Below are 20,393 nucleotides of genomic sequence, written 5' to 3' on the forward strand. Positions count from 1 at the left end.
TCTTCTTCCGATTCCATCGACAATCATACCTGATGATCTTGAGAAGAAAGGGGATTGGTTTGTAGCACAGAAAGGGGATTGGTTTGTAGCACAAAACCTTCTTGTCCGACATATAACAATACATAATTGCATATGGAGCCAGTTTATACATCTTATATAGAACCCATGGATGTCAACTGAAAAACAACGTTTTCCTGTTTTGTTTTTCTTCTATCCTACCATCCAATCTACCTGATTGAAGAAAACTGGCCATCGCTGTAACCTAGTAGAGAGGACAATAATAAGCGGTAGCAATTGAGCAATAAGTAGCAAGTACATACACAATATGCATGACTCAAACAATAACATTTTAAATTTTTTGTAAAGTAGGAACAAAAGAATGAGCTGACCTGAGCTTCTCCACTGGAGCACAACTAAGATCTATATTGCATATAGGACAGCAATCTGCCTGCTCATCTATAAGCTTCTTATAAAAGCACTTCCTAAAGTCAAAATAGAAGATACATCATTTCCATGTGCATGTGGGAAAAAGGACAAAAACCCAAGTTAGATACATTGCAATGGACAGGCATCCAAATACAAAGCAAAGCAACTTAATCAAACTACCACTATACCAAAGTTACAATTTCAATGATTTTTCTATGATATAAAATAATAATCAAGGGATTTTCATCTGCTGAATAACTTAATTAGACTCGACATGTTTGACCTCAAAAATCAGAGGTATTCTGCGTAAGCAAACTGAAAGCAAGGAAGAACAAATTTTTTGCTTCAAGATGAGAAGTATGAGTAAGAAAACTGGAACATACTTGATTCATTAGGTATATCTTTTTTATTCGGCTACTTGCTTGTTTTTAAACAATCACCACAAGCTTCCAGTGTTGTTTGTGCCTGCATGCACCAGTTTGGTAAGTTCAATTGTACCAGCAGATCGAACATTAGAAAGAAGATACAGCAATCTTTCATATTCCTTCCCCTTTCTCAGGAGAAGATCAATTTTGTAGGCTAAGAGAAACTCACAGAACAGTAACGCGAGATAAACCCATGCACATGGCAATGATGTAAAATACAAACCCTGCCAGCTCATAGGAACGTATGAATGCAGAAAATGAAAACTGAAGTTCATGTAATCAAGCGCGAGAATATACTGAATACGATAATGCAATGTAATACAAACATATAGGAATAATTATTTACCCAAAAAAAAAAAAATATATATATATATATATAGGAATAATTGCAAATACGGAACGCCTACCCCATATTAACACAGTCTACAAGAAATAAGAAAAAGCTCATGTAACCGAAGAATATGAAGGAACAATATCGAAATAGTTTGGAAGAGTTGAAATTGAAAGATGACAAATCAGAGACCCATAGGTATGAAGACATTCTGATATGGTTGGAGCTTCCCTCAATAACTAGTCGAAGAGAAGGCATGCCATGCGCAGAGCAAGAGTGTCCCTCTGGAGCTTCACTACCTGTCTCACCAGTCCCCAAACCTCACAAATTGTCGGACTAGTTTCACTGACGTACCAATAAGCTAGATGCATGTCACCAGCAGACAAGAAAACCTGAGATTAGCGGTTCATATTTCCTTCTCTGTAACAACATTAGAAGACAAAACCATGAGAATTACCTAAAGAGATACACAACAAGATGAAAGCACGACGGAAATTTACGCAAAAACAAACCAATTATTTGCTCAACATGTGGTGTACGAGTAGGAGACTTCACTTATCGATCCGTCATCGGAGTGAGATAGAGATCAATCATCAGCGGTGGTTTACAAATGTAAAGGGAAAATAAGAAGCGTCAACTCAAATTCTGAATCTTCATCACCCACTTCTCCACCCCCCCCCCCCCAAAAAAAAAAAAAAACCAAAAAGAAAATTTGAGAAATTTCCATAAAGCTGAGGCAGCATCCATTCCCTCTCCAACAACAGATGCACACTTTCTTTTGAGCACAAAATGACATCATCGGTCAAAATAAAGACAAAGACCCCCAAAAAAAAAAAAAAAAAAAAAAAAGAGCAGACTCAGCAACACCCCATTACCTTACTAATATCAAACAGCCCAAGTAAGACATTAAGGATTTGGTGAATGAGACACCTTTCAAGGAAAGAAGACAAAACATGAAGGCACCATTAACAGCAAGATTTGTGCAAGTACAGTCAAGAGAGTATGTAGTAGAAAAGGTGAATGCCTATACCATCTGTCAATTGTTTTCCAATTTTCAATTAAAATCCACAAATTTCCCACTTCCAACTTCTAACCAACATGCGTTTTCCTCTTGAGTATTAGGCAACCTTCGTGGCACTTTGACAATCGTGGAACTAACACTCCCCCTAATACTATAATAATAAGAAGAATTTATTAAACCCAGAAGGAAAGAAAAATTATAAAGAAACTAATCAAATCGCTACTCACATCCTATCCCAAATACAATGAGTAATCAAATCTCTGCTGAGATATTTATTTTTCCTTACCTTCCAGGAAACATCCTGGGAGCCCTTTTAACAGTTTCTACGACCACGGTACCATTTGCTGGGTCAACAATATCAGACTAAATAGCCAAATGCAAGAGTTTTGAGATGTTAACGGGGTAACTCTCACAACAAGGCAAATGTTGTTACCTCTCCATTGAAATCTCCCATCTGAAATCCAGTGATACTTCCTTAATGGTGTTAACTCGTCCCCTAATGGATGCAAAAATAAGGGAAATACAGTAAGAGCAAGGGATTTTGCTGTTCCATATCACATGGCATGTAACTGAATGAGACCACAAGGCTCAAATCTGCTAGGGATCAAAGCATAAAATCAGCCCCAGCAATGATCTTATGTGCCAGAGGTACAATAAAATTTGTTAGCCCTCTGGCCTTTTTTGTTTCCAAGTTCCAACTGTTCAATCTGCTTCTCCAATGCTTTCTTACAAGTTCCCTGGGAAGAAAAGAGGATGCAGACTAAGATGGACTCTCAACCAAAAAATACAAAGGGATGTGTGTTGGGTTGGGGTGCATCGAAGCAGAAACATGAGGGAAATCATTCCTGTGCAAGTACAACAATCTGAACATTAACTGAGAATCTGCTTGAGCAAGAAGAATTACAGATTCAGACTGAAAATTTAAGTACTATTACTATATATTAACCATGATACGACAAAAGGTCACGTTCAGTCTCTTTCAGTCTTTCTCCCTTCTTATCTATGTTACTTTCAGATTTTGGGTACTACTTCCGCATGAATCTGCTTTCCAGCAATGGCTCATTTGTAAGCATTTTTGTCTCACCAAGCAGTGAGTAAAAACCCAGCAGAAATGCATAAATTTATTCAAAATAAAAAGAAGAAAAAAAATCAATCATATATTTCATAATCATACTCTGACCATACCATCATTGAACTTGATAGGTATTATGTATTTGTATATGGAATTAAAGAGATAATTCAACAATCTTATGCAGAGAGCTCAAAATCACCATTATTGCAATCAGAAAGCCCTTGCAATTTTTTTACTAATAGAAACTTCAAAATAGATTAAAATAACTTATCTTTGCTGAATCCAAGTTCATAATCCACAAGGAAGAACAGCTATATATATAAAAATATATGAATTTGCAACAAAAAGGGTTTGTGTTATACTCTGTTATGCGCTTATCATTCAGTAATCCGTTCACTTTATGCACCCAATTTCCTCTCTGGTTGTTTATATACCAAAGTGAAGTCTAACAGCCTATGTGTGCAGCCATTAATAAGGAATGGGTATTCGTGCTATACTCTGTCATGTGCTTATCATACAGTAATCCATTAACTTTAGGCACCCAATTTCCTCTATTCTGGTTGTTTATATACCAAAGTGGTCTACCAGCCTATGTGTGCAGCCATTTATAAGGAATGGGGAAACAAACCAGTCCAGTTAGAGATGATGATGAATACAAATAATTTTTCAAATATAAATAGGAAGAAAAAAAAGCCCTAGTTCAGAAATATAGGAGAGCCCCAAATGAGAGGAAAACAAATATAGGAAGGATGATGATGGTATTTGGAAAAATCCTCAATGAAACAAGATGCATGATGCAAAATCTTCTCTTCACATATTACTATGGACATATGCACATATTTCTGAAGCTTTTGAAACTATTCCGTCTCTATTACATGGATTTACATATGTTAACATCAGAAAGTAGGAACAGTAGCAGGAAGAGAGTCCAATTTTTGGCTTATTTTGTTTCTTTTTCATTTTTCCATTTCGATCACTGGAACCCCAATAACTGAGATGCGCATAAACTAACAAAAAAGAACTGCTTGCCTTATCTAGTAACAACCAAGACATTCAAGACATACAACATTTAAAAAAATAAAAATAAAAAAGGAAAACTCATAACTAATATCCTTAAAAGTGGGAAACGCTCCACAACTTAGGTTTTCTGAAGAGACCTACCAATAGTTTCAACAAGTAAGAGAAATCAAAAAGGAGAAAAGAGGGATGGGGAAAGGAAGAATGCATCGATGTTTCATCCGGTACCCATTTGGGGTCCTTTTGCAAGGAAAATGGAATAGTCACCTGTGTTCTGCCATAAGTTGCTTTTAGTCCAAGGAATGTGCAGCATCTAATTTGGTATTCCACACTCAAATTCCTCTGCCTCCAACATGGGAAGTGGAGAACTGTCTCTGTAGTCTGTACAATATACAAAAAAAATAAAAATTAAAAGGATAAAAAAGCTGATGCACTGTTCAAACAGCCACACCATTGTCTTCCTTGAATATCATCTTTCCATGAATTATCCTACGGGTATGAGAATTCAAATCCAATCCATTAGTATAACGAAACATGATCATATAAGAACAGTTTCTGCCAATACATTAGCTAGGGAGAAACAATGTAGCACAAGTTCTGGAAGGCAAGCTTAGGAAAAATCTATTCTGCTTTTCTTACAAAGTCAAAAGGCATAAGAGCTTCAACTTTAACCATGCATACATCAAGTTTTCTTTTGATACAACACATTGGTAATAGTATATGGACAAGTGCATCACTGCCAAAGTTCTAACTCTCAGTTCAACATCTCTACATTCATCACCATAGCAAGAATCCTAAAATTTTAACAAAAAGAACTGTAGAATTCTATGACCTAGCTGAAATTAACAGAAACCTAGAAATTGTCTCAAAGTTTAGATAAGAATCAAATGTTGTAAAACTTAAAAAAGACTGGGAATCGCAAGGCAACCAGAAAATTAAATTCCCATTATTAACCACTCTGAAAATGCATTTGGATTTTCCTAGTCTAGAAGCAACCAATTAAAAAAAATAGCTACAACATCCTAGACATGGCATCTGAAGGGGTTTACGCCGAAAGAGACATGGAATCCTAGACTGGGAAATTTATGCTTAAAGGATCAAGGGATCCTCAAGGAGAAAAAATTCATTGTGAAGAAAGGCAGTGCAAGAAGCATACTAATAAAAAGTAGAATAATATTTGTGTGATAAAATCTTCCGCCAACAATTGTTTCCTTCTATTCTTCTTCCTTACTCTTTGTGTAAAATTGCAGAGTTCACCACTAAAAATCAAAACATGTTAATTAATTAACAAGAAAAAAAAGAGCATTTCATCCGCTACCCATTTCCTGATCATGATCTCTCTCTTTTTTCTCTCCACAGTAACACCCCTGCTCCTCCATTCCAATTAGCAAAACCAACGATTTAACACTCAAAAGGACATCCACTGTTTAAAATCAGAACCAAATTGAGAAAATTCGTAGAGGAATAATGGCCATTAAAATATATAGATTATTGAAAATGCTTCTAAACACTCATATTTGCAACATAAATTATAATGATAAATCCCAGTAAAAGAACCTACCTTTTGTCTCGCTTTTCCTCAAAGAAAGAAAGATTGGCAGCATTGGAGTAGAGTCGCACTAAAAACCTAAACGTTACCGGAGGTGCAGCAAATCCTTGGCAGCATCTCATTACTCTGCCTCAGATTTGGCATAAAAAAAATAGGAACACTTGAATTTATTATTTTATCAAGTAAAAACCGCAGTTAAATATTAGATAGAACGCAATGCCCATTAGAAAAAAAAATAATAATAATAATAATAGAAGTGTAAGGAAAATGAAAGAAGATAAGAAAGGGGGATATGACCATGGAATCACAACCAATCAACTAATGGATCACCACAATAAGGGCTGGAATGTTGTGAATCACCCAAGAACTAGAAGCCAAAAAGCCAAATCTTATTCACCATAAATCATGGACTGATAAAGAACTTTATGACTATTTAAAGAAAATTATAACTTCAATCATAATCAGTTCAGAAAATCTGGAGGTAGAAATCCTAAATCACAACCTAGGGTACTTCTACAAAACTGGAAAACTCGTAGTATGGTGTAACCTGAACCATAGTTCATTCAATGTTGAACCCACTTCCTGTGGCTATGCTTATAACCCTCCTTGTTCTGCACCTAATTATTTTCATGGCTTCCCAACATTCAGAGCATTAAGGCATAGTCAGAAAGTCATTTACATGGCCCACATAGGAAGGACTTCTTCTTCCATCTTTTGCCATGTCACAATTCCAACACTTGTATAGGTAGGGCACACCACAGCCTAGAACCTTTTAAATTACAGAAGCATATTCAAATATGTCAGTAATCTCCCTTCCATTTTCAGCTATCCAATTGTGTTTAACAAACTTTTTTGCTGAGTATATCATTTTGAACCCCTTTTTTTCAGAAACAACAAAAAGATAGAACCCAATATCATGCCATGAGGCCCATGATCTATTCTGTTTTCCCTAAACTAGACATGTGAGCAGGGGACTACTTGCACACAAAATTTAGGCTCTTGATTGCAGCCCATAAGAGAGGGGAGGAAATTCCATTAAGGACTCCTGAGGTAGCCACATTTAGTAAATCTCAAAAAAAATCCATTACCAATTACAGTTGGAAAGTGAATCAGGCTCATCGACCAAAAGATATCCCCATCTGAAGTTTACAACAAAAAGATCACATTTAGGACTCCCTGAGGTAGCCACATCTCTTTTTTTTTTTTTTTTTTTTTTTTAAACTTAACGGGACATATTGATTATCAAGATGCCACCCCTTCCCTTTAATGTTTTTCCCCCATTTACAGAAAAAACTGTTTTGTCCATACCACCATTTTTATACTCTTATTCCTAACTTCCTCCAAGAATTACATCCGTGTCACTCTCTTCGGATTACCTTTACTTCTCCGTACTAAAAACCCCCTCTTTGATAATCAAGTGAGAACACCAAAAATACCCTCCCTTTTCCTTTATTCTTCTTTTCCTTACCAAATCTCATCCCCTCTCTTTTTCCCTTCCACTGTCTAGCTACCAACTGCATCTCCTTCCCCCTTTTTCCTCCTACTTTCTAGCTACTCCACTCCTTCCTTACCACTTCGCCTACATAAACCCAACTCCTCCCACTTCTAAAGAGATTCTCTGTTGAGTTGGGCCCCTGCCTCTTTAGTTCCTCCTCTCCTTGTTGCTCCCCTCTCTTCACTTGCCTCCTATCTTTACTTTTCACTTTATTTAATTTTAAAAAACGAGACCTCGCCTCCTCATTTCCTCTCCTCTCTTTCTCTCCAACCAAAACCCTCTCTTCACATCCTCCCTAGTCCCTACCCACATATTTCCCTTCCCAATATCACTAACTCATCCTCTCAAATCCATATCACCACCAAACCCCTCACTCTTTCTTCTTCCTAAGGAAAGTGTGGAGAGGAACAACTAAAAAGGAAGAAAGAAGAGGAAAACAACTAGCAAAGAGATAAGGCGTTCCCAACCGCCTATTTTTCATGTTTTTATCCATTTCCTCCATACCCTCAATTCCTCAGACCTCTTTAACTGCCCCAACTCAGATGCACACACACCCCACTGGTCCCAGATAGATATTTGGCACTCTTCGTTTCCATTTTTATTCCATTTTATTATATGCCTTGCCAATTAGTTGGTAATTATTATCAAAACTTTAGTATGTCTATATTAATTACTTTGAAGTGGTCTAGTAGTAATTTAAAAATTCTGGGATGGCTAACACTTTAATCCTGCAAAGAGGAGCATCATTTGTGATCCAATACCCTGATCCTATTCACAAGGCAAGGATAAGACGAAGATGATGAAATGGGTACAAATCTTCACAGGCACATCTACAGTGAAGCTTTATGAAAAGTATACCACGTTTCTCAAATGGAATAACAGTCAACAAAAGATATTCATGCTGGAACTTATCCAATAATGTAAATAGCTAGCACTATTTGTTTGATTCTGATTGCTCCATAGGTTCTGTACCCTAGTGTCATACTAGTTTCATCTTTCTCTACTGACAAGACAAGATTAGCCACTGCATTGCTCCGTTCCCTACAGTAAACATGGATTGTTCTATGGAAAAATAGTCGGAAGGCCGTATTCTGCTTCTGACAGCAGTTTTGAGGAAAACTGAATGCTGATGTGGATTGTGGGTGAATTGGGTTTGTTCATTGTTTCAGCTTTCTCTTTCTCCTTTTTCCTGTGTCTCTGTCTAATCCAATAATTATAATTCATGCAACTTTTTCTTGTTGTTTACTGGTAAATAATGTTATTAGAAACCCTAAGATGTGGGAATAAATAATATTAATAGGACATTCAAGCAATAAATGGAAACACCGATTTCTTTTTTTTCATCACAAGTAACTAGTAAGGCATTACCTAAAAATTTGTCACTTCATATTACAAAATAATAGGAACAGATTCGGTCATACCTAGATGACACTCCATGCTTTTCCCTTAGACCATAAGGCATTCCAATACATTTATGTAAGTAGCGAAGTTGCAAACAAGCATCTTGATCCAACTGTATTTAACCAATGTAACATGAGCGATAGCATTAAATGAATCCAATCAATAGCATGTAGAATGTTGTCCATGATGGAAAAAAGTTAGATATCACCTACACACTTATCACGAGATCTTACAGGATTTGATTCATCAGATAATTAACAAAAGATGTACCCCACTTACCTGGGGACTCATAATGAGACAGCAAGAAGCATCATTCCAACCACAAAAAATTTGTTTAGTTTGACAGGACCCGTCTGCTCTAGTTTCTGTGTAGCCATAGCAGGGGTGTCAGGAGTATCCTTGGCATCAAGAGGACAGAGCTTATATGGGATAAATGGGGTAACTCAAAAGTGCAAACAAAGCAGGCAAATTAGCAGCCTTGAACCAGGTAAACCACGGGCTTGCAATTTGACCCAAGTTCCTAAGCTAACATGAGACAAAGCAGATTTTAAGCTGCAGCAGTTACGAAAAGCACACTTGAGTTTGCAGAGAAATGTGATGAATCAGACAAGAGCGATGGATAAGTAGATGAGATAATGACAGGTGATAAAATTAATATTAGGAGAACAATGACATATTTTCAGTTTCTAAAATATGATATGGATCTACTGAAATATTCAGCAAATCGAAGGATTTAGATAGAGCACCCTTGACCACACTCTAGAACAGATTAAAATCAACAGACAAAATGAAAAACGAGTAAGAAGGACTTTATGTTGAAGAATGCGGGAATCTTCATTAGAAACACATAAATCTAAATTTAATTTTTTATCCGAAACATGTAGGAAAGAGATGAACGAAAACGATCGTTATACCTGAAACGGGGACAGAACCGGATAGAAGCCAAGCTTCTTCAACGACGGATCACCGGATCGCTACTAGAAGAAAGGGTTAGCGACTTGATAATAAGTAAGAAGTGTCTCCAGCCTCTCACCGCCGTATTTGGCATAGTCAAGGCAATAAGAGAATCGCTAGTGGTCCACCCCTAAGACAACCCCCAAAGTACGTTTCCCAGACCACTTCACAAAATAAGACGCAATTCGATCCCCAAGCTCCGTTGTCACGAAAAGCAAAGAAAAACGATACAACAATCAGCCAGATCACCTTGCTCGTGAAAGCCGAAAACACTATCGTCCCTATAGATAATCGAGGGGAGAGACGGAAGACGACGAAGAAGAAAAAAACAAAGGAAGATCTGAAACCTTCGGATTTCCTGTTTCTGGAGATTTATATTAGGAGAAGCGATATCTTTTGGGAAAAAGAGATACACGAAGGCTATGAAGAGTGGCGAAACTAGCCATGGTGGATAGAACGAGAAAACCCTAAATGCTAAATCAGTCTATTGAACTTCGGAAAGAATAATCGAACAATGACAAGAATGGCGAAAAATACGAGAAGAAGAATAAGAGACGAAGGTGACGGATGAACCAGGAAGAGCAAAGTGAATAAAAAAAAAATAGAAAACCGCTCACTCCATCTGAAGTTCTTTGAAAACCTAGAATGGTGAATCATAAATACTGAAAACGGTCGATCATATCGGCCGGGTTTGGATCTTTCTTAAGCTTCTCAAGAATTCGAATCGTTTCAACACAGGGAAATGAAGCGGGAAAAATAACTGTTGGAATGAGGTCAAAATTGACAGACACTTATTATTTATACCCAAAAGAATACGAATCGACCGACGCGCTTATAAACCCTTGACGCTTTAATGCCGGTTGAATATATAAATAAATAAATAAATATATATATATATATATATATATATATATATATATATATATATATATATATATATATATATATATATACTAGTAAGGACGCACGTGCAGATGCACGTGTGGTTTATTCATGTCGATTTATGCTTGAATAATTGATTTATAGTGAATTTCTTTAATTCTGAAAATCTGAGACAATGTTAAACTTTTGTTTGAAATAATGTAATTTTTTTCTAATATGTAAAATGTTATGCAGAATAAATAAAAAAAAAAAATTTCCTGAATTCTGACCTTCAGTGAGGTGGGAAGCCTATATCTGTCGATATCCATTAATGTTCTCGATTACTTACCAAATACAATGGGATGAAGTAACCTGCAAAACCTATAACATGATCCAAGCCACCACAATTAATAACTTATTAGTATTTAGTGGTAGCGCACCATATATTAATTATGAGGTCAAACATCATCAACTACTAAGACAGAAATTTCAGGCTCTTCAAACTAATATTTGGTAATCCTCAAATAAAATTCAGGAAAATTCACTATTTTTTCCAACAACTATAAAATTCAGACATTCCTATAGGAATATATGCTGAGCTGTATTAGATAGATGTTCTCTACATTCCAATAAAAAGGCATATGCATGCTCCCCGTTATGTTTACCCACATTTTTCTGCAATTCCACAACGTCGTTTTCAAAAAGATCTTCACGATCCCTGAGCAGAAGCCCCATCAATGGATGTTGCACCACCTTGAGATGCATTCTCGAACTTGGTCCTGCAAGTGTCAACATAAGAAGGTGATAACAAAAATTATCTTGAAAACAAACAAACACAGATGACAGATATATCTTGAAAAAGGAAAATACATTGTAGGAGTGGCAACATTATCCACGACAACAGGAACCACAATATCCCCTGAAACAGTCGATTGGGGTAAGAGCTGATGAAGGAGAGGGTACCCGAACTGCATTTGATGCAACAGAAGAAGGTATAGCAGCAATAGTAGAAAATCTGAAAGTCACAACAGGGGATGAACTTAGAGCAACAACAGGTGTGACTGGAACCAGACTTCATGCAACCCTTGAAACTACAACAGTTGAGGAAGAGCTAATTGAAATCCCAAAAAAAAAGCACCTAACAACATTCCTCTAGGAATAATATGCTGAGTTGTATTAGATAGATATGTTGTGCATGATTGACATTGTTATAACACTCTAAAAGAATAATTATAGTTCGTCATGCTTTCGTTCTTTCTACCAAAAAAGAAAAAGAAGAATGTTTTCGTTATGGTTCTCAATTATCAGGTTGCTTCATGTCAGCTGTTCTAAGTTTCATATGAACTGCACTTTGAATCTTATCCACTAATTACTTATTAACACTTCTATCGATTCAACAATTTTAGAAGCTTTTGAACTAAACAACAATGAATGAAGTGCATGACAGAATAACCTGCCCAAGTACAATCCAGAAACTTCCAAGCCAAAAGCCAGCTTTACTGCTGCCGATGCTTGGGCTGGGCAAGCTCAAGGCCAATGCTGGGTGAGCACAGGCTAGGGCTGTCAATTCTCAGGTTGAGCATTGGCCACCTCTCCAGTACACCACTCCTCCCTAACACCCACACAAACACCCCCCCCCGGGTTCTTTTCCTTCCCCCAGAAAAATAAGAAAGAAAAAGAAAAGAAAGAGCACCCCCGTCTGTTAAGAAATGTGTCAAAAGAAGTCTTTTTGGCTGATTTAATATTTTTATTCATTTTCAAAATACCCAAGAACCATGTTAAGCACAGGGAACATAGCACTTTCAAGACATGCCCATGGGTCAGTAACCCCTGAAGGATCAGCTAATTCTACTGAAGAGTGAGGTAAAATATCAGAGGAGGTAATAAAATAAAGGGAAGCAGGTCTAGGAACCTATCAACAGAGGAAATCCACGTAAGACAAGCAACCCTTTCCAGCTAGAGCAATTTCATTTTCAGTTTTAGCTGCACGTTTATTCTTAGGTTTACACTAAGCAAAATTCCACCCTAGAGATCCAGTCAGTTGGGACAACCATCATCTCAAGGGAAGAAGAACCATTATGATCTACACTTCTATTCTATTCAAAATACCAATGAAATTGGTTTTTCACTGTATCATTCTATCTTGATATAGGAATCGTTCTCTCCATCTCGGAAGTACCACAATGATTTTCTCAACCACAGTTCAATGACAGAGGAGGTTAGGCATGATATAGCTTATGACTAAAGCCCCAGCAGGCAACAGGAAACTGATCATGAGATCCTTGATGAGACTCTCAAATCATCTACCATTGCTTCTTCCTCCTCTCCCTCTTTGCTGTTCATGTCTACAATTTCTGTGCTGCATACTTTCTACAACTCTTAGGTTTCCACTCAGCTAATGGTTTAGAGAGGGAAATATGGCATTCTCACAAAAGCTTTATCACAAAGATAGTAAGGAAAAACATCATAGATATGAATATCCCATTCCTAACAGTTCCAGTTGATCAAATTCAAAATATGTAAAACACAAGATGAAAAATGTAGGCAGCCCAGATTGAGAGAGAATAAATATGAATTATCTATCCATTACAATTCTAACTGATCAAACCAAATTAGCAATATGTAAAACAGGGGACGGAAAATGTAGACACTGCAGATAGATGCATATCTAGACTACAATATAGTGCACATAGCAGGATATGTTGCAATATTAGTACCCCAGTGTAGCTATCGTATGCTAAGCAATCCGAATCAATCTGGAACTGTCCAGCATGCCATCTCTAAGTTCTTACGGAGGACCAAAATTCACCAAGCTTCTTTAATTAATCTGCTTTCTCCTCAGGGGCTGCAATGCGTTCTATAAACTGCCTGAAATGTTTGACCTTCATTTCGAGCCACTTTCTGCCCTTCCTCAGTAGCAGAAGTCAAGAGCTTCACAACTGGGTCCGCTTTAAGCTCTTCTTCTGTGACTGCTTCAAAGAGAGGGTGATCCTCCAAACAAGCCTTCATCCACACTCCGAGCTCTTCCACATCAGTTATTGTATATATTATGCCACCCACTTCAAGTGTGTAAGCATACTCATTTTGGGACACAAAAAGCATACCCTGGAGCAAAAACTGAAGTTTTCAGCTCTTTTATCAAATTCCCTATTCAATACATATCATTTGTCCAAAGTCTATAGTATAATGACGAAATTTCGGCCCAGAGAATTCGTTACCCAAATTCTCTATTCAATACAGTATCATTTGGCCACAGTTTATAGTATAAGAAGAAAATTTGGCAATATGCTTCATGTTCTAGAAGTATTTATATAATATTTCAACTTTAAATATCAGGGTTTTAATGATGGTTCTGCGGTAGCCATGAAATCAAATTCAGTAGCACTATTCAAAATGTTGGAAATGCACAATGAAGACAAGATAATGAAAAAGAAAATGATATTCAAAGTAATAAACAGACGATGAAATTGGATTCCCCTAAATTTGTTTCTTTGCTCCTACCATGTATCAATCAATGATACTCGAGGATCATAAGCTCACCTTTCCATAGCTCCATAACCATGACTCCCTACCACCAACATGGAAGCATGGCGTTTTTCTACAGTCTCACAGAGAACATTCCTAGCATCTCCCTCTACCACCTCTACTATTACATCATCCACTTGCATATTTATCAAATTGCTCAGTAGAGCTTCGTATGATGGTAAAATGACCAGGTTAAAACACTTAATTATCACAACTTTATTCAAATTTTCTCTACTGTAATCAGAGAAGATATTCCCAATGACTTTACAATTGCAAGATTCAGTTTAGAACAACAAATTTTTGGCTAGGGCACAGAAAGATAGTTTGGTTGTTGAGAAGGTGTTTTACCACTTACGATCTTCTACAGGGAACAAATACGGCCATAAGAATTTTATCACAACTTATATGAATCTAACCTTTTTCAGAAATCCAAAAACTTAATAGCGAGAGTAATTTCAAACGCCGGATTAAAATTTCCCCCGTTTTTCTTCGTGGGTATTGGGTAGGATTCATGAGTAAAATCATTATTAGGATGATTCTTACAGATTTCCTTTGGCAGAGCTCCTTGGCCTTCGCTACAATTTTAACTGCTTTCCTCTTGAGATCTGATTGGACAATAGGCAAAACTTCGGCAAGTCCTGCAAATCGAAGTAACATCAGAAGGGAACCTCAGTTATCCAAGAAACGCAAACAAGTAGAATTTAACCGAGAGAAGTTGAAAAATGCAGGTAAGAAGGGCGGAGGCTTACCAGGTCCGGAGATTTTGACAACCGAAGTAGGAAAAGGCTTGGCATGAAGAACAAGAAGCTTAAAAGGGGGATTGGTAGGGTAGGGCACAAAGAAGTGATCGAGAACCCACTTGAGAGCGTAGAAACTGTTCTCGCTCTCGTCGATTCCCACCACCATCAGTTGTTTCTGTGATGTCGACTCCATTATGTTCTGTTTCTTCAAAAGCTCTTGCTCAGCTATTTTCTGCTTCTTGGCCCTCACCAATTTCTCCAAGCTCTCCTTGGCATTCCTCTTCCCTAAAAACGAAATAAAAGAAAACCACCCAAACATTAATTGATCACCATAAACGCCTCAAGAACAACGAAACTGCTTATTAAGTGTAAAAGCTAATACCTTTCTTTTGATTTCGTAGGTGGATTAGAAGAGAAAACTTTAGCAACCTGCAAGTAATATTTACTTTAGAAATCACTATTCAAACCTGGAAGTAATAGTTACTTTAGAAATCACTATTCACTAATCAACAACGCAAGCTAACGGAAGAGAAAATAAACTCAAACCTGTTGAACTGCTTTCTTCCCCATTTCTTCCAAGAGAAACTCGTAGAATCCTCTCTTTTCTTTTTTCCGTAAGAGAAAGGGTGTAGAGGGAATGACTTTCGAGAAGATAGAGAGAGGAAGAGAGAAGATTAAAGGAATCATGGGTAGAATCTCGTTGTGAAGGTAGATCTTGGAGAGGGAGAAATGAAGAAAGAGGTTTAGGGCTAGATGGAAGTCAGAGATTCTAGAATAGAAATGGTTTCTTTATGAACGAATATTGGGAGAGGCCAATTCTCTTGGAATACTAACCTTGGAATATGAACCGTTGAATTTCATTAAAGAATAACAATAATTATATTATTATATGTCAAATTACAAGTTTGGTCGTTCTTAATTAAGGATTTTATGGTCAAAAGGATTGAATGAATAAGGACATTTAAGAAAAGAGAAATGTAGCCATCTCTCTTTAGTTCATGCTTTTATAATAGTAGTATGATATATATATATATATATATGTATCATACTATTTTTATTATAAAAACACGAACTCAAAACTCATGCTATATTTTTACTTCCGAAAATAGTCTTCTTCACTAACTACATTGATACAATTAATTACGTCAAATTCATGGCTACATTTTTACTTCCCAAAATAGCCTTCTTCCCTAACTACATTGATAATAATTAGCAACAACTAGCGTAAGAATAAGAAGAGTTTCTCCTAAAAACTATAAAATATTAATTGAAGAAGAAGAAGAAACTAATCAAAATCAACCAAGCATCGTTTGAATACATAAATGTAATAATGATAAAACATTAATAATTTATTCTTTATTAATATATTGAAAAAATATCTTATTCGAAATTCGAAAAAATTTATGGGGGCTATCAATCTTTTCGAGAAAAGATAATAAATAAATAACTGTTTATGGTCATCTACCTGCTATCAATTCTCTTAATCGTTTCTTCTTCAGAAAAACCTCAAGATCTTGCAATGTGGAGGAATCCAGTTATGCACACTAGAATTTCAACATCTAGGAAGGTGTTCAAATTCTGCATTAGAAGGAAAAACAAATCTTATGACTAATATAAAAACAATTACTAATAATCAAAGTACACTTAATGGTAATATAAATTGATCCTTAAAAACATTAAGCTCATTCAAATTCAACTTTGAAAATATGTTTAAAGTAAATTTTGCATAGTTCATTATATAAAATTAATATTCAAATAGATATCACCACCTGCATTTGCACGTGTAAAACAAACTTGTATTTTTCTCTTAAATTCATAAGTCATTAATAAATGATATCTAAAACTGTAATTTTCTATTTATATGTATTAATTATTAATAGATAATATGTAATACTCATATTGTGGTTACATTTTAGTTTTCTAGAATACCCTCGAATCTTCACTAAAAGATGTGATTAATTAAGTCTAAAATTGTAATTGTAATCTATCAATTAACTTTAATTAATTATCACTGCCTTTTCTCTCCTTCTAGGGTTCATTTGAGCTCTGGTTTTCTTCAATTCGAATTCCATTCACTTGCTCGTCAAAGATGGATCGCCAATCAAGTTGATCTTCTTCGTTTCTAACATTATTCTTTATAATCAGTTGCAAGTAAGCAGAACATAAAACAAGCACAAAGAAATCAATCCAGTTCGAAACATAACAAATCGTTTGGTTAGATCTAACTTTGCGGCAGAATTGACACCAACACTTGACTTCATGAACACCATACTAATTTTAAAATCATTTATCATTCTTTTGAATCTCAAAATCTAAAAAATCATTTGTCATTTAACTCTTAAATCCATAATATACATTGTTCATTCCATATCGGATGGTACATGCGTATGAGAAAGGAATAATTTTCAATTCACTGCGCTGCAACTTTTAAAATTCAAAACCTAATAAAAAAAGATTAAATCTTTTTATTTTAATTTTAGACCTACAAAAAGAATAATGAGTGAGTGTGTGTGTGTGAGTGTGTGTGTGCATACATACCGATTAACTGGCAACATCGCTAACACAACTGTTACCAACTGATACTCTAGAAACCTAATAGTAGTCGTCATAACGATCCCGAGGAATCAAGGAGTCAATTATTTCTGATTTCCGAACCCATTTTGACTTGAATTTTTGTATGAGTATTTCACAAGGAGCTAGCGATGCTCTCTCAGTAATCAATTAGGGAACTTACGATATACACTTTGCAACTAGCAGATGAACACTCTACGACCAAGCATTACATCCTTCAATCAATTACAAACACATTAGTGCGTCACAATACTGAATTAATTCAATATAGATGGAAAACTGAAGCATATTCAGATAATAATTAATGGGGGTAACGAGTTCTGCTTCCAGAAGTGGGTGGCAAGAGGAAAACGATAGCGAGTAAAACGGCAGGATCTCTTCTGTTCTCATCAGTCATCATATCGTAAATATTACCATGATAAATTTTTTTTTTAGGGGGGGTGAAGAGAACAGAAAGCGGGCGGAACCTGGAACTTAAATGCGTAGATATTGAAGAGATGTATTTCGTGGTTGCAACTATCAAATTAAGAAACCAACGCAGAGTATAATCCACTCAAACATCACAACTAAAATAAACTCAACATCGCAACCTAGACCTACGACTTCAACCCTCGTCCTTGAATATAATTATAATTCAACGGAAGGAAAAAATATGACTGCCATTACAGAGATTTTACTCCACTAACCTCACGTACTCAGCAAACTGAGAAATGCCAAACTCAGTGGATTATGCACCAGTATGCAGCAATTATAGTTATGCAAGTACCTAGCCCTTCCAAAATTCTCATCAGTATCTGTTGTTATACAAATAAAACTCCTATAAGAACCATTTGTACTGAAACTTCCCATAGTTTGAAGCATATGACAAGCAGTTCCATTATGAAAATAATATTTATGAACAAAAATAAGATGATTTGCTTGATAAAGCAGCTGGAGATTAATGGATGTCTTTTAACTGGCATTTAACATTTTCAGTTGATCATCTTTGCTGAAATTTATTAGTGGATTGGTGATCCTAAAATATCCAAATTTTGTGGGAACTTGGATGACAAGCATTTGGTAATGACTGTTGACATTATTTGATTTTAGATTTTTACAGATATGATTGGTATCTCTGTTCAAAACTATGTAAATATTCATTTCGACGGTTCTATTTTGTTGTTAATCATAGGTTACAAGCTGAATACATCTACGGTTCCATCCGTTGCTACTGGGTACATATTATTGTCAATAGTATATGTCATCAATTCTTTTTGATACATATGTTTTGGGATGCAAGATATATTGAACTCATTCTTGAAGTGTTATCTTGTTTTTCTCCTCTCCCCTCGACAGGACATTCTTTGTTGAAGAATTGAGCTTGTGGGTGCAAGATTGTAATTTGAAAGCAATTCACACCATTCTTGGGCAGGAGTTGAACTCTTGATTCATTAGTTAAAATCACAAGTCTTGAAAAAAAAAAAAGAAGCAATTTCAAGGCAACACAACCAATGCTTAAGAAGGAAACCTTACAGGGATCATTGCTCGTGGTTCATGATTCATTACTTGCTGACTGAAGCATAGTTTAGAAAATGGGAAATAAGAAGATTTTGCTTGTCGCTTGGAGGAAAATCCTATACTCATTGTTTTTTTTATATTACGGTGGTAGAGTCGTCAAGTCGATTATGGAAAATGGGGTCCCCTCACCTGGGGGAAGAATCAAATTTATCCCTCAGCCCCCCCCCCCGCCAGCTGGCCAATTATGAGTGCAGGTGGCATTTTATTCTTTTAGAACATTTCTCTTGTGGTCATCATTACTTCATTTAATCAGTTGCATATTTTTTATGGGATTTTTGCAATTCCTCAACAACCCTTAAATACATATCCACTCCCCAGGCTAGATCTGGTCTTCAGATGAATTTTCAGCGAAGGGTAATATGTTGATGTTTTTGGGTGGAAAGGCTGCAACCTAAAGAGTTCTTTCAGCACGAATACTTCGTCCATCTTTGAATCATGATTGTTTTGGCTAAATAACTTTTGTTAACTCCTGAGTTGAAAATAGGAAAAAAAGAATACATAAATTTGAAAAGTTTTTGAGGGTACATATGATCTCATTGTATCAATAGAAAATTTTTGCGTCTCAACCTTCTATCAATTCATGCAGATATATTCAGGCATCCATCTCTCAATTCGATTTCTCTGTTGAACTTTTGTGTTGATTTTTCACCTTTTTCTTATACAAGTTGTAGAGAAGTTACAATCTAATGGTACATCTAAGAGAGAGAGAGCTGGCTGACAGCGCTGCCAGTTGTTGCACTTGGAACAGGAGTCATAGAGAAGATGAAACTTGAGAAAGTTTCTGACGTGGCTTGGCAAGGCAAATGCTCTGGTACGGTGTATGTCTCCTTCTCTCTCTCTCTCTCTCTCTCTCTCTCTCTTTTCCATTTACCTGGGTGCATGCACAATTGTGATTGAGGGAACTAGAAGAGCCAGAACCACCTAAAAATGACTAGATGTAGTGGTGAGAAAGACATGCATACCTTAGGTATCAAGTTTCACATTGAATAGACTTGATTGGCAAAATAGGATACATGCAATTTTGATAGCATTGAATTGATTTGTATCAATGATATCTGAAACATCTAATAACAGCCTTTTTATTTGTTCTAAATTATTATTGTGCTTACAAGTTTTCTCTTGTGATGCAGATACATTGGAGGAAATGAATATGAGAGGCACTTTTCATTGATAAATGAAGCATATTCAATGTTAGTGGGAGTTTTTATTTGTTTAATGAGTGCAATTAAAAATGTTTTAATTTTGTATTATTTGCTTTATTTTTGTGCAGGAAGATAAGGATGAGAACAACAATATCGAAGGTCTAGGAGTTCTTACATCCCCAAGAATTCAATAGAAACTTTACTTGGAAGAGAAATGTTTGGTTCCTATACGGCTTATTGAAGCTTTAGCAAAGAATGAGGAGATTAAGTTAAATTCGATCATCACGAAAGGTCTCGTTATGAAGA

The 20,393-nt window shown here is 36.1% G+C and overlaps 1 protein-coding gene across 21 annotated transcripts; it reads right to left on the reverse strand.

Annotated features, from left to right (window-relative positions):
• Positions 1-226: 226 nt before the first annotated feature.
• Positions 227-15,623, reverse strand: LOC149016871 (uncharacterized). Of its 21 annotated transcripts, none has more exons than XM_089151105.1 (15): positions 15,364-15,623; positions 15,200-15,246; positions 14,827-15,102; positions 14,621-14,715; positions 13,270-13,657; positions 11,423-11,567; positions 11,222-11,331; positions 10,843-10,933; positions 8,758-8,849; positions 5,854-5,967; positions 4,560-4,673; positions 1,375-1,602; positions 810-891; positions 390-482; positions 227-262 (listed from the first exon to the last, which is right to left on the reverse strand). In XM_089151105.1, exons 3-5 carry the CDS (start codon positions 15,008-15,010, stop codon positions 13,391-13,393), a joined length of 546 nt encoding a protein of 181 aa, XP_089007231.1. In that variant the 5' UTR covers positions 15,011-15,102; positions 15,200-15,246; positions 15,364-15,623; the 3' UTR covers positions 227-262; positions 390-482; positions 810-891; positions 1,375-1,602; positions 4,560-4,673; positions 5,854-5,967; positions 8,758-8,849; positions 10,843-10,933; positions 11,222-11,331; positions 11,423-11,567; positions 13,270-13,390. The 21 variants fall into 21 exon arrangements, with proteins under 21 accessions (XP_089007231.1, XP_089007227.1, XP_089007237.1 ...); XM_089151101.1 differs by adding an exon at positions 1,695-2,940 and having other exon boundaries at positions 810-1,602; XM_089151111.1 differs by having other exon boundaries at positions 810-1,602; positions 11,423-11,520.
• Between the last annotated feature and the right edge of the window lie 4,770 nt (positions 15,624-20,393).

This window comes from Hakea prostrata, chromosome 4 (genome assembly GCF_041222555.1).
Source record: "Hakea prostrata isolate BN-2017 chromosome 4, UWA_Hpros_2, whole genome shotgun sequence".
Lineage (NCBI taxonomy): Eukaryota > Viridiplantae > Streptophyta > Magnoliopsida > Proteales > Proteaceae > Hakea > Hakea prostrata.